The 14,636-nt window shown below is 35.1% G+C and overlaps 1 protein-coding gene across 6 annotated transcripts in view; it reads right to left on the minus strand.

The window, feature by feature from the left end:
• Positions 1-3,422: 3,422 nt before the first annotated feature.
• LOC131064921 (phosphatidate cytidylyltransferase 4, chloroplastic) overlaps positions 3,423-14,636 on the minus strand; it is a 107,826-nt gene continuing 96,612 nt past the window's right edge. For all 6 annotated transcript variants that reach the window (XM_057999253.2, XM_057999254.2, XM_057999255.2 and 3 more), the window contains 2 exons: positions 4,533-4,648; positions 3,423-3,922 (listed from right to left, as the gene is read on the minus strand). In XM_057999253.2, the coding sequence (XP_057855236.2) occupies positions 3,831-3,922; positions 4,533-4,648 (208 nt within the window). In that variant the 3' untranslated portion in view covers positions 3,423-3,830. The remainder of the gene's footprint in view (positions 3,923-4,532; positions 4,649-14,636) is intronic.

Raw genomic sequence — 14,636 nt, forward strand, 5'->3', positions numbered from 1 at the left:
AGGATTAAAAAGTTAATTTTGAAATGGACGAATGTGATTAAAAAGTGGATTGACTTTGAAGAAAGCACAAAGTGAATGAAGAGACAATTGGCAATTGTCACATGCCTATGACTTCACATTATACTGTGTATGAACAACTTGGAGGGCTCATATTAAAAAGAGAAAAAAAGTAAGTGAATTAATTCAATAAATAAAAGTATTTATTTAATTAATAAAGTAAAGGGCTAGATAAATTGTATAAATAAAATAGCATTTGATTTAAGAGCGACGGATCTAAATAAATATTTATTTAGATTAAAAATAATAAATTTAATGAATTATTAAATATCCAAAAAAAAATTATTTATTTAATAGTAGAAAAGACTAACTAATTGAATAAATAAAAATATTAATTTAATAAATAGAAAAGCAAGCTCATTGGCCTACCCTAAACATAAATATTTAAGAGAAAAAAGAGGCCTTAGTAATAAGAATGCGAACGAAGGGAGGAACAAAAGAGTTGCTCACCTGTAATAGAGAATGTTTTTACTAAAATTCTTGTAAATATGGAAGAGGATTATAGCATTTTTGAAAACAAAAATATATCTCCCACCGCTCACTAAGCCTCTTTCTCAATAGAAAGAATGGAATCTCCTTCAATTGAATGTAAACCTAACTTAATGTTTTTTTAATTGTTGATTTGTAAATCTTGGTAGGTCAAGTTGTAGATATCAATAAACCCCTAGAAATATCATGCTCCTTCCTTGTACTTAGTTAACAAGCTTCTTCACAGCCACAACACCCACTTATTCACTGTTTTTCACTTCCACCTTCCAATTTGCCCCTATTTTTATTAAAAAAATGTTTCACTTTAATAATTGACAAATTTTACATAAATGACAAAAAAAAAATTTTAAAAATTATGATAAAAAAATAAAGTAAGAAAGCCCCCAGATTTATGTGCCTTTGGGATTCCATTCTCTTTTGATTAGTGCCAATTCGAAGTATTTAATAATTACAAGCTTATTTCTAACAAAATGACATTATTTAACTCCTAACTCCAACAATAGTTAACCATCCTATCAAGAACCCTCTCACAAATTATTTCACACTTCATATTAAATACTTTATACAAAACTTTATAACTTTCATTCTATTGCATACCTAGTTGTATTTCCATAAGAAAGATTGTATCCTATAGACCCACGGAATATCATTTTTTTTGCTTGCATTTAATTGAAAAACTTAAAAATACATTCTCAAATCTCCATGTCATTTGAATAAGAGATGATCAAGACAAGAACATTTTCCTAAACAAAACAATGTCATTAATTGTTTCTCAATGCAAACAACTAACATTAGATTACGCTAAGCATTGAAGATAAGAAAACATAAACACCATAAATTTGGAAGAATCCAAAAAAAATTAGTAACATTTGAATTGGGAAGAACCCAAGTAATAAGTAATTTATCTTTGATGAAATAGAAACATATATATTGTTCCAAGGAAATATATATAAATTCTTTATAAAATGCATGTGAAATTGCATCACACTTCAAAGACAAACCAAGGAACGATTCATATACATTCATCCAAGAAAATACATATACAAACCATCTTTAGAAAATGCACATGAAATGGCATCACACTCCAAAGGCAAACCAAGAAACAACGTATCATATAGCCCCCAAAAGTAAACAACCAGAACAAACCAAGAAACAACGTATCATATAGCCCCCAAAAGTAACCAACCAGAACATTAGATATGATCCCTGAAAAGAAAATAGTCGTCTACAACATTATAAAATCAAAGTTCATAAAAGTCATAAACAAAGTAGATCAGTTAAACCTATACAACCAGCACTGGGAGGGGGTTCCCAATCATTAAAGTTACCCAGTCTCCATCAAGCTGGTCCTTCACATTATCCACAGATTCCCAACCAGTGAGAATAGTGTCCTCTCCCTCCTCGACGATTTCTCGCAGCTGAGAATCCTAAGCTCTAAACAACAAGAATTTATAACTTCTTGACAAACAAAATGGCCTTGGAAGTGCCAAACCTTCTGAACATCAAGAGACAGAAACTGAGAACTCTTGGCTAACAACATGGCCTTGGAAGTGCAACACCTTCTGAGCAACAGGAGACAGAAACTGAACTTAAAACTCTCCTTGATCACCAGGGAAATACCCCTTGCAATAATCTCAGGACTAGGGGCAGTGACGTGGTCATTCAATTCTTCTTAGTGACACTCTCAAGAGCCACCAGAGAGGGTCTTACCCTTCTCCACTGCAGGCCAAGCAACCATCTAACTGGTCACCAATTACTGAACATTATAGAGGATGGTCTCCGCCTATCGACCATCAGAGAAAATGGTTGCCACCTACTTAACATTCTCTTATGTCCTCAAAGATGAAGGTAGGCCCCACCAAAGGCCAAGACTGTTTTTACTGATAAATTCATTCATGAAGACACAAATGTTTCTCTGTAAGGCACCACATACACTATAACTTTGTTAACTCACATTGGGTAATAAGACTAATAATACTCAGAAGTGAGCCAATTTTCCCAATCTACGAAGAGTATTGTTTGCACTTTCGATTCATTGTAAAATGAAATTCACCCTAATTTTTATAAAAATGTATTAGTCTTTCGATAATTTGCCCACTTTAAATATGTAACATTATGGAGATGCGGAAAAATTTATCAAATCAATGTTAGTTCCATAGTTAACATTGATCAAAGATACGTAAACTTCAAATATAGTAGGTTTTCTTTAACATTACTCTTAAGCATTACTTTCATCTCTGATATTAGTGTCATTTAGAGATGCTCTGTACTCTTTAGGTATCTGCTATCTAGTGATTATTTCCAGTTTGAAGTTTCTAAACGTTAGAAAGCTTATCCCAAACAAAGTGGCATATTAATTGAATATTTCACTCCAGCTATATTGACCATCCTCTCCAAAAATCCTCTCACAATTAATGAAACTTCACATGTCAAAACAAGGTACACTTTTCGCATAATATTACCTGACCTTTTCCTCAAAAATTTCCCAAAAGGATTTACATCTACTAACTTATGGGAAACTTTCTCTTTCTTAAACATAACTAACTTTTTGAACGTTGTAACTATGGCCACAAAGTACTACTTCTATCACAAGCTTTTTTGCTGAATCAAGGCTCCAGAAGCACAACATGCACCAACTCAAAACACACTTCATAGGATAAAACAATTTCAGACCAGAAAGTAAAGATAAATGCATTTGTTTCCAAAATTTGTAGATTGACTTGTATATGGTCTCTTGGCAGAAAAAAATCATAAGACAATAAACAATAAAACCAATCAGCGTATTAAAAAAAGTATTGGTGAGATACACAGCAAAGATGCAATGAAACCTCTAGTGCATTGAAAGGGGGACAATTCGAGTCTTTATCTCAAGAAGGTGGCCACTCATAAATTATTGTGATTTATTACGTCAATTTCATTAGAAACACAGTATGTTACATTTATCCCACCAGAAAGGTAGATTTTTGTATGGTGCAGCTGGTACATATTTCCTCAATTATGCATTGAAAGGGGATGAATATTATTTCATGCATATATCTTCTCTTGCTGATTAAGCTACAAAATGAAACCGTGTTGTTATTAATCTATCTACACAAGAAATATAAGCTCTAGTGCAAATTCTGTGCTTGAAAGGATAATAGATTCTTGGTGAACATGCTGAGGAACGACTGTAAATTTCAGCCCAAATTCAATGCATCCATAGAACATAATACAGACTGATCATAGGTACAGTTTCATTTGTCTATTGGATTTCATTTCCATATCTTGCCAAGTGTACAATAATTTCAAACTCCATACAGCGGCAAGCCAATTTTTACAAATGAGTAAACCAGTGCACCTGTGAACAGGTAGCTATCAACTCGGTCTAGCAAGCCACCTAAGCACATCAACAGAAGACATAAGAGATTATACTTTTAGAATGTGAAATGAAAAATTCAAACGAATTAAACAGTACTGCAATATTGCACAGTGCAACAGTAACCAATCCCCAGGGATATATCCTCATGGTATGTGATATGTTGTAGGTAATAAGCAAGTGAAAAGTTAAAAAATACTTCACTACAGATACACCTGAAAAAGAATATTAAAACATTGACTGCATTCCCGTTATTGAGAATACCATCTTGCAAACCAGCAATGTTTCTCATGGTATGATAAACTATGTTTTGGCACCCCTCTAGGCTCTAAATGCATATGTTTCGGAACTTTCTTGTACATATATACAAGTCAAAGACTTCTCTCCTTAGATGTGTGACAATCCCTAATTAAAAATATTAAATAGATTGAAAGTGCACCAAAAGATCACTGGCCCTTTTCCTTCGCCGAGCAGTATGTAAGTTCAAACCCCTTGATACAACCATCAAACTCTTGCTGTATGAAACATTATTAATGGACACAACACACAAACTTGTCTCTAGAAGGGAACCCAGATTATAAGTGATATCAGATAGAATTAAGTTAATGCAAGTAATTTAGTAAAAACTCACCATGTCCAGGAATGAGGCGTCCAGAGTCCTTCACCCCTGCATCGCGCTTGATCATTGACTCAATAAGGTCCCCAAAAATGGATCCCATGAAATTCAGCAATGCAAATGCAAATGCACTGATTCAAACAGGTATACAAACATTTAGAACAGTAACAGGGTAAGGGGTCCCATAATGAAATCAATACAAGGTAAATCTCTAGTCCTGAATTACAGTTCTTCAATAGAACAATATTATACCGTGTGACAAACATCACAGAAACTTTTCTGAACATTGGATAGCCAAGAAATACTTGTCACTAATTTTAACATCAAGAAATACAAAAAACTTAGAAGCATCCCAAAATCTTATAACAAGTCAATTTCCACGATCTCTCACAAATACCATCTCCATGCCCAAAAGGAAATCCTACTTCATTAGCTACATCCTATACAAACTTCTGTATCCAAAAGGTTTAGAAAAGTTCTTGCAATAAATGAATCTCCTGCCCGTCATCAGTTTTTTTTCTTGTTCGGGTAGATGCCCTGTTGTTTGGATGGAATAAAAACAGAAAGCTTCCTCCGGAGATAAACCTTCACATAGTGTAAGTCTGACAAGTGATCACAATTATCGGATTGAATGGACACGTACTGTAATGCCCTAAACATGCAGTCAAGGACACGACACCATCCACAAAAAAAAAAACTCAAACTGAGAAGGTAGCACTTCAAATTATCTCATGTCCATGACATCAATAACTCTAATACTAGCATACATGCTTAATTGCATATCAGAGGATCCTTATCATTTTTTCATCACAAGAACACCAGTTTTTCATTACAATTGAAAAACATTTTGCATAGTTTCATAAGAATAAAAGTCGAGGAACCTGCAGATCATTTAGCACCCATGTTTCTTCTATCCATGTTAAAAAAGGTGTCTTACCTTGCATCATGATATTTGTAAATGATGTTCAATTTTCCATTCAATATGCAAGTTATATTCTAGTTGATATTATCTTGTTCTATGTATTATCTATTTATATTATAAATCTGACAATCTTCTTTTGTATGGCAGGTGAGAGGAGCATTTATTGATTTCGATGTCCTTTCTCACAAATGCCATTTGATATATATATGCAAGCTGGGTACGATCAAGCAATGCCTTGACCGGTCATGTAGACATGACCGATCAAGACATTACTTGATCGTGCCCCTTTGCTAATCGCAGTAATAACAAATGGTGTATGTTTAACAACTGATACCCATCGATGTATGTTTATCTTAACAACCGATACCAATCGGTGTATGCTTAACTTCACAGCCCGATACCAATCAGTGCGTATTTACCTTGCCACCCGATATTAATTGGTGCATACATAGCCCGATATCAATTGGTGCAAGCTTATATTGACACCCGATACTAATCGGTGTTTGGTTGATCCGATAATCATTTGCTTACTATTAAATATGTTCACCGATATAAATTGGATTGCATTGGTTAGTCCGATTTAATAATCGGTGAACACAAATAATGTAACCGATATTAAATCGGGATTCTATGCTATAGGATGATTATCGATAGTTAAGCATTTAAATCGAACTAAGTAGATTGATCATATACAAATGAAGAATGGTTATCAAATGAAAAATTAATAGCTTGAAGTTTTTCATCATAATTATCGATAGGATAAATGATTGAATGGAAGACTTCATTTATCTCTCATTCAATCATTTATCTTACTGAAGCTATCATGCATTAACACTCCCTCTTAACTAGGTAAGATAAATGCAAATAGTATAGCAAGCATCACAATTCAAATGATAGTTAGCATTCTTTACACAATTTGACTCTCTAGAAAATCATATCACCTATCACATGATATGAAGTATCACCTAAACACGTGATACAAATGTCCATCACGTCAATCTTGTGATGCCAGGATATCACCTAGGCATGTGATATCAGTATTGCCTAAACACGCAATACTTAAGGATAATCATATGAGAAAGATTAAGTTCTCATCTTATCCAAGTTGTGATATGTGCACTAACACCTTATACAAATGTTTTACCACAACACAATCATGGCACATCTATGACACACCAGAGATCCAACATGATAACTAGTTTGGACATCATAAGATCGTCACCTTATAATGTCTTCATACAATTGTTCATTATCTTGACAGATCATCACCTCTTAGATATGAACCCAGGGGATAAAATCCAAAATGTCCTATCATGACAAAGAAGTTTACACATTGAAAATCTTATTGATATGCAAATACAGATTTACAAAGCAAATTACCTTTCTATCATACCTAAACCTTTTCTGAAGTGATCAACTTCACTCTGGAAAGAGGTTTGGTTAGAATATCCACAATTTGATCTCCTGTACAAACATATTCTAATTGGATCACATTCTTGTCTACCATATCTCACACATAGTGGTATGGAATCTCAATATGCTTGGATCTGTCATCGAACACTGGATTTACTGAAAGTTTTATGCAACTCTGATTGTCACAATGTATAACAGTGGGTTTCATAGGCTCTCCAAACAACCCCACAAGCAGCTTCCTAAGCTATACTGCTTCTCGGGCAGCTATAGAAGCTGCAATGTATTCGGCCTCAGTGGAGCTTTGAGCTACAGAAGACTGCTTCCTGCTGATCCAAGATATCATAGCTGAACCTAGACTGAAACAACACCCTGAAGTGCTTTTTCTGTCAGTCACACTTCCAACCCAATCTGAATCTATAAATCCATGTAGGTTTATATCAACTTTCTCATATTTGAGACCAAGTTTTGGGGTACCTTGTAAGTATCTCATAATGTGTTTTACTGCAATCAAGTGGATCTCCTTAGGCTCACACATATACTGACTCAAGGCATTAACTGCATAACAGATATTTGGTCTCGTATTTACAAGATACATCAGGGACCCAATCATTTGCTTATATAGAGTAGGATCTGAGGGTTGTGATTCTACTGCTGCTTCCTTAAGTTTATGAAGGTTTGTTTTCATTTGGAGAGGTCATGGGTCTACAGTTTAGTATTCCAAATCTCTTCAAAATGTCCAAGGTATATTTATCCTGGTTTAGCATGATGCCATCAGAGTTCTGCCATACTTCCAAACCTAGGAAGTGATGAAGGAGTCCCAAGTCCTTCATATCAAATTGTTTAGTAAGGTCTTTCTTACACTGAACTATGAGGTGATCTTTCCCTGTTATTAACAAATTATCAACATATAAAATCAATATTAGCATATCACCTTTGTTTTGCTTATAGTAGAGGTTAGGATCTGCATCATTCTTGGAGAAGCCTAGATTTGAGAGATAAATATCAATTCTTTCATACCAGGCCTTGGGAGCCTGTTTAAGCCCATAGAGAGCTTTCTAGAGTCTACACACATGAGACTCTATATCATGAATCTCAAACCCTTCAGGTTGCTCTAGGTATACTTCTTCTGAAGGTTCCTGAAGGAGCAACATACTTTTGAGCTTCTTCTACAGTTTTGGTGGCCCATAGTGGTCTTTTCTTGAGGTTCTCTCTAAGTGGGTTTTGAGTTTCACCTACATTTTCCTCAAGACTCTCCCTCTGAAGCTCAGGAGCATAGTCTTCCTCTATTATAGGGGTGGAGATATAGACCTCGGGTTCTATTGAGCTTTGGGCTCTTTTGAAGGCTAAGTCTTCTTCAAAGATTACATCCCTACTTAGTTCAATATTCCTCTGACCAGGTATATAGATTTTGTAGGTCTTAGAGGTTTCACTATATCCTACAAGTATTCCCCCCCTTTTTCTTTTTCTTTTTTTCAAAAGACTCTAATTTTAATCTCTTCTCCTTAGGTACATGAGTATAGATAGGACACCCAAATATTCTAAGGTAGGCTTTGTTTTAGTGAAGACTTCCTCAAGGGTTTTGGCTTCAAGATGGGAGTGAGGACATCTATTTTGTATATATACAGCAGTGCTTGTTGCTTCTGCCAAAAGGTTGGTATTTAGATTCTGATCAAGAATCATGGCTTTGGCAGCTTCTACAATTGTTCAATTTTTCCACTCAGCTACTCCATTTTATTGAAGGTTATAGTAAGCTCTCTCTTAATCCCAGCATTTTTACAAAAGCCTTTAAACAAATCTGAGGTGTACTCCCCCCCATTGTCAGTTCTTAAGGTTTTGATTTTATTTCCTAAGTAGTTTTTTGTTAGTGATTTAAATTCCTTAAACCTATTAAGGATCTCTTCTGATTCTTTACATTTCAGATAGTAGATCCAAGTTTTCCTAGAGTAGTTGTCAACAAATATTACATAACACAAACATCCCCCTAAAGAAGGTATAGACATAGGTCCAGATATATTAGAATGAACTAACTCTAGAACTTCGCTTGTTTTCCTAGTACTATTTTGAAAAATACCTTTAGCATTTTTACCTAGTGCACATCCCTTGCATGCCCTTGAATGATATTGCTTTAACTTAGGTAGGCTTGTGACAAGGTTTCCCATTTGATGATAAAGCTCTAAAAATTCAGGTGACTTGGTCTTCTATGCCAAACTTCATTAACATCTGTAGTTTCATGGATTAGGGCTAGGTTGAGCTTTGTGCATAGCTCATACAAGTAGCCTTGTCTTTGACCAATAGTTTTAGCTTTCTTGATGGATGAATTCTTTGGCCAACCCAACACTCTGTTGTCCATGGAGGTCAATCTATATCCATTGTCCTCCAATGCTGACATTGAGACTAGGTTTCTCTTGATGCCTGGGACATATAGTACTCCTTTAAGTTGTAATGATACACCTGACTTTAGTTTGATGGTGCAGGTTCCAACTCCTCTGACTGGATGTGTGGAGTCATCTCCGATAGTTACTTTCTCTGTTGGCATATGCACACTCCAATGAAACATTGTAGGTGATTGAAGGTTTTGTCATTTATGGCAACCTTACAATCCTATGGCACTGGCAAGGCATTACACCGGCACTAGCAAGATCAGACTCTACACCGGCACTCAAACCACCAGCACCGACAGAGAAAGGAAGCTTACCGACACAGAGGCCGACAGGATTTTTGTTATATTATATTTTGTTTATTATTTGTAAAAATCATTGTAAGCCGGCTTGGCAAGTTGTAAAATGACTCTTATATAATAGAGATCATTGTGGAACATTTGTAATGAAGAAAGAGGAATATAATTAGGCGAAATAAGGCAGACCTATTATGCGAATTATAGGTTAAGGGTTTATGTAAGAAGCAGAGCAAAAACCGGTACTGGATCTGGCATTGCAGATGCTATTTTGAAGCAGTACAAGACACTAGATTTGTATAATCCATTTTTGTAAGTCAGTGAGACTTTCCATTTTGTATTTGAGCAGTGAGCTCTAGGCAATTGGCCTTCCTACATGTGCAGGCCCCTCTTGTAGCAGTAATATTCTCTTATTGGCCAGTAAGTGAATATTGTGGGTCACAAATCCCACCGAGGTTTTTCCCACACCAGGTTTCCTCGTTAAATCCTTGTGTTATGGTGTGTTTTTCATGTGGTTGTTTTTAATTTTGTTTATTGCATTATTTCTTGCATACCGGTACCCTATTATAATATGTTCTACATGTTTTAAGTTAAGAAATTCAATTCACCAATTAGATACTGATTCACCCCCCCCCCCTCTCAGTATCTGTGGGAATCCTAACATTCTCATCATTCTCCTCTTTCATGGAGTCTAGCAGTTCTCTGAATCCTATAATGTGTCTGGATGAGCCACTGTCGATCACCCAGGAGTTAACTTTGTTTGATGCTTGGTTTGTGAGTGTTGAATAGAGTACATACTTCTCAGGGTCTTCTTCCCTTTTAGATTTTCCTATTTTGGCAAATGTGGCTTGTTGCTTGGCTCTTTCTGGACATTTGGCAACATAGTGCCCAAATTTGTCACATTTGTAACATTGAATCTGTGAAAGGTCCTTCTTGAAGGTGTTCTTGCCGTGACGACCTTTTCTCTTTCTAAATTGCTTCTGCTTGCTTTTCTTGTTTGAGTTTGTATTTAGAACTTGGAGATCTTCATCTATATTCTTTTGCTTGATCCTTTTCTTATTTTGCCTTGATTCCTCTTGGAGACAGTCAGCGTTTAGCCTATCGAATTTTGGAAATTCATCCCTCGCACTGATGCCTTGGACGAATGTTTCCCATATGCTAGGCAACCCATCTAGAGCAATGAGTGTTAATTCTTTGCTTTGGATCTCATATCCAAGAGTTGTCGGTTCATCCTTTTAGGGCTGATATTCGCATGAAGTAGGCATTGATTGATTCTTTTTTTATCATGACTATGTGATTTATTTCTCTTTTTAAAGTCAAGGTTCTACTAGCATTAGATATCTCAAATGCATCTTCAAGTGCTTTGAACATGTTGTAGGTTGTTTCATGTTTCCTTATGATGGGCATAAGATCATTTCTCACCCCATCTACTATAATTTTGATGGCCTTTTCATTTCCCTCTCTCCAAGTTGTTTTGTCAGGTTCAATCTCGGGTTCTGCAGTTTCAGTTTTTACAAATGATTCGACTTTACTTTCTTTTAGAATCATCTGAATTCTGAACTTCCATGCTAAGAAGTCATCACCTCCTCCAAGTCTATCTTCAAATCTGATAATGCTAGCCATTAGAAGAATTGTGATGTTGAATATATGCTTGTTTTGAATTTTCCACAAATTGAACAGCCTCAGGTTCGATTTAACTTGGCTTTGATACCATGTAAATGATGTTCAATTTTCCATTCAATATGCAAATTATATTCTAGTTGATATTATCTTTTTCTATGTATTATCTATTTATATTATAAATCTGACTATCTTATTTTGTATGGTAGGTGAGAGGAGCATTTATTGATTTCGATGTCCTTTCTCACAAATGCCATTTGATATATATATGCAAGCTGGGTACGATCAAGCAATGCCTTGACCAGTCATGTCTTTTAGACATGACCGATCAAGACATTACTTGATCGTGCCCCTTTGCTAATCGCAGTAATAACAAACGATGTATGTTTAACAACTGATACCCATCGGTGTATGTTTATCTTAACAATCGATACCAATCAGTGTATGCTTAACTTCACGGCCCGATACCAATCGATGCGTATTTACCTTGCCACCAGATATTAATCGGTGCATACATAACCCGATATCAATCGGTGCAAGCTTGTATTGACACCCGATACTAATCATTGTTTGGTTGATCCGATAATCATTTGTTTACTATTAAATATGTTAACCGATATAAATTGGATTGCATTAGTTAGTCCGATCTAATAATCAGTGAGCACAAATAATGTAACCGATATTAAATCGGGATTCTATGCTATAGGATGATTATCGATAGTTAAGCATTTAAATCGAACTAAGTAGATTGATCATATACAAATGAAGAATGGTTATCAAATGAAGGATTAATAGCTTGAAGTTTTTCATCATAATTATCCATAGGATAAATGATTGAATGAGAGACTTCATTTATCTCTCATTCAATCATTTATCTTACCAAAGCTATCATGCATTAACAATATTCAAATGCAATTTTTGGTTACAGAGGCTGTTTTTTGCCCCGAAAAATTACAAAAACTGGTTTTAACCAACTAAAGCAAGTTTCAGTGACATGTAGCTCTCCAAGATCTTCATTAAAAAAAAAAGGGGTTCAATCAAGTTCTTGGATCAAAACTTATTGCTTCCAAAAGTTATGCCTTATACATCAGGAATGTAAGAGCATTTATGACACATAAATGAGTGTTGTAAAGGAGAGTTACACATGTTAACCAGGACATTCATCAACCTGTGACGTGTCATTATGACTGTCATAAAGCATCTTTGAAGAGTTTGAATAAGACGAATTAGAGCACCCTCATTTGGAGACATGTTATGGTAGATTCTTATTAGACTTATCTTGGTAATTAGATGCCACTTATGAGTGGTATGAGCGCATGGTTTTATTATTCCTCTTCGGTTGTTTCTCTATTTATTGAGTGTTTGGGATGAGTTTATATAATGTACTTTGTGGGTATTATTAAATTGTAAGTATTACCCCAGATCTAAGTGTTGGTGTTATTTTCTGTCAAGGGTCCTTGTCTAGATGGTATTGTTACCAGTACCATTATTGTTGCTAATCAATACATTGATTTAGAGCTTGGAGGCCAGTTTTTTTTTTATAAAGGATTTTCCCAAGAAACATAATTGCACTATGGTGAATGATTTTATTGTGTTATTAATTCTTATGAATTGGTAGTGTAATACCTACCTATTCCTATCATGAGATGTTATTTTGAATGTTGCATTATGTATATGTTGTGTTGCAAAATAATCAAATTTTGATGCTATTGTTGGATGTATTTCATTGTGAAGATGTTTCTTGAGCTACGTGTGTGATGCAGGCTTTCCCGAGTTATTATTATGTTTCAGTTCATGAGCATGTGCATTAATATTTATGCTATAATTAAATGGTATTATGATTTGTATCATTTGAATTAAAGAAATTATGGATATGATGATGTAGAGCAAGTACGCTTGACATGTGCATTGAGTGGTACAAGTACAGGGCATCTCTCCACCTAGCTCCACAGGTCTGAGTTATACCCTGACAGTGGCTATATAAGGAGATGTCACATTGGCCGTTAATTATTTCACCTTACCCGTTGTACTCGATTGGAGTGCAAGTTCCTAGTTATTTCACCTATGTTGACCCACATACCGCCATTGGTACGATTCTGGAAAATGTGCCCTATGTGAATGCCCAATGAATGTGTGATTTAATATGTTGTTTAAATTTTGGTTTCCGTAAATTAGATATGAAAATATGCTTTAATGGATTTAAATGAATCGTTGAGTTTGGGTGAAATGAGGGTCAATAAAGTTAAGTCATTTTATTTCCAAAAAGACCTAGAGTCATGAATACCTATTTAGAATTAATTTAATTGCATGTATTAAACTAGGTTGCCGGTTTGGGTTCGGGTTCGAAGAACCGGTACGCCGGTACAGCAAAAAATTTTAAAGGGGTTTGGGTTTGTTAGTACAAAAACATGTAAATTATATATATATATATATATATATATATATATATATATATATATATATATATATATATATGTATATACAACCTCTAAGCATGAATTAAGATTAGCATGTCACATAGCATCATATAAACAACAAAACCAACATAAACTTGTAATCATAGCATCATGATCATACCATAACAGCATCATATACATCAAGTTTAATATTAAAATGATAAATTATTCAAGTATCATTGTTTCAACTTTCAACAATTTAAAGTTTGATCATCAAATGGATTCTCTAATTCATCATCCTCATTCTCCTCCTCCACATCATTGACATTGACATTAGATGAATCAATGCCAATGCCAATGCCACTTACACTTGCACTTGCACCTTAAGTTTGCTCGCTATCCGAGTCATCAAATGCAACAAGCTAAGAAGTGAAAGCACCCAAATTTCTAGCTCTATATCCCACATCTTCGTTTCCCCTTGCTTGTAATCATGTTGCTTGTGTGAAATGAGCCAAGTTAATGTTTTAAAACTCACTTTTAGGGTTATATTTTAATTTTTTGTGGTGGAATTCAAAAAAAAAAACCATTTTTGGGTTGTCAGACCCCTGAGTTCGACCTGGGTCATGTTGGGTTCGACCTGGTCCGAACCAGGCCTCTGAATCATGGACCTTGTCTAGATCACAGGCGGACCAGACTAGAACCCCCGACCAAAACCCCGAACCAAAACCCCGAACCAAGACCGGACTGGACCAGTACCAAGGGTCTAGGGAGCCGAACCCGGCAACCTATAATAATTTCATATTGTGCTTATATGGAACACACTTGTGCGTGGATTCATGTATCCATGAGATGTCTTTGAAGATTTCTTCATATCAGTTTTTGTCAAAATTTGAGGTAGATTTCTAAATTCTCCTTGTTTGTTTATTGTTTTTCAATTTGAAAGGTTGGAATAGAATTAGGTGAAGGTTAACCTCTCAATCAGTGATTTTTTTAGTGGCTAATATTCTCCAATTGGCTATTTTTTTAAATTTGGAAATAAAAATTTGGCTAATAGTTCAAGTTTTAAGGTGACCTAAATCGCCACATTTTTACAA

This window comes from Cryptomeria japonica, chromosome 3 (assembly GCF_030272615.1).
Source record: "Cryptomeria japonica chromosome 3, Sugi_1.0, whole genome shotgun sequence".
Classification (NCBI taxonomy): Eukaryota; Viridiplantae; Streptophyta; class Pinopsida; order Cupressales; family Cupressaceae; genus Cryptomeria; species Cryptomeria japonica.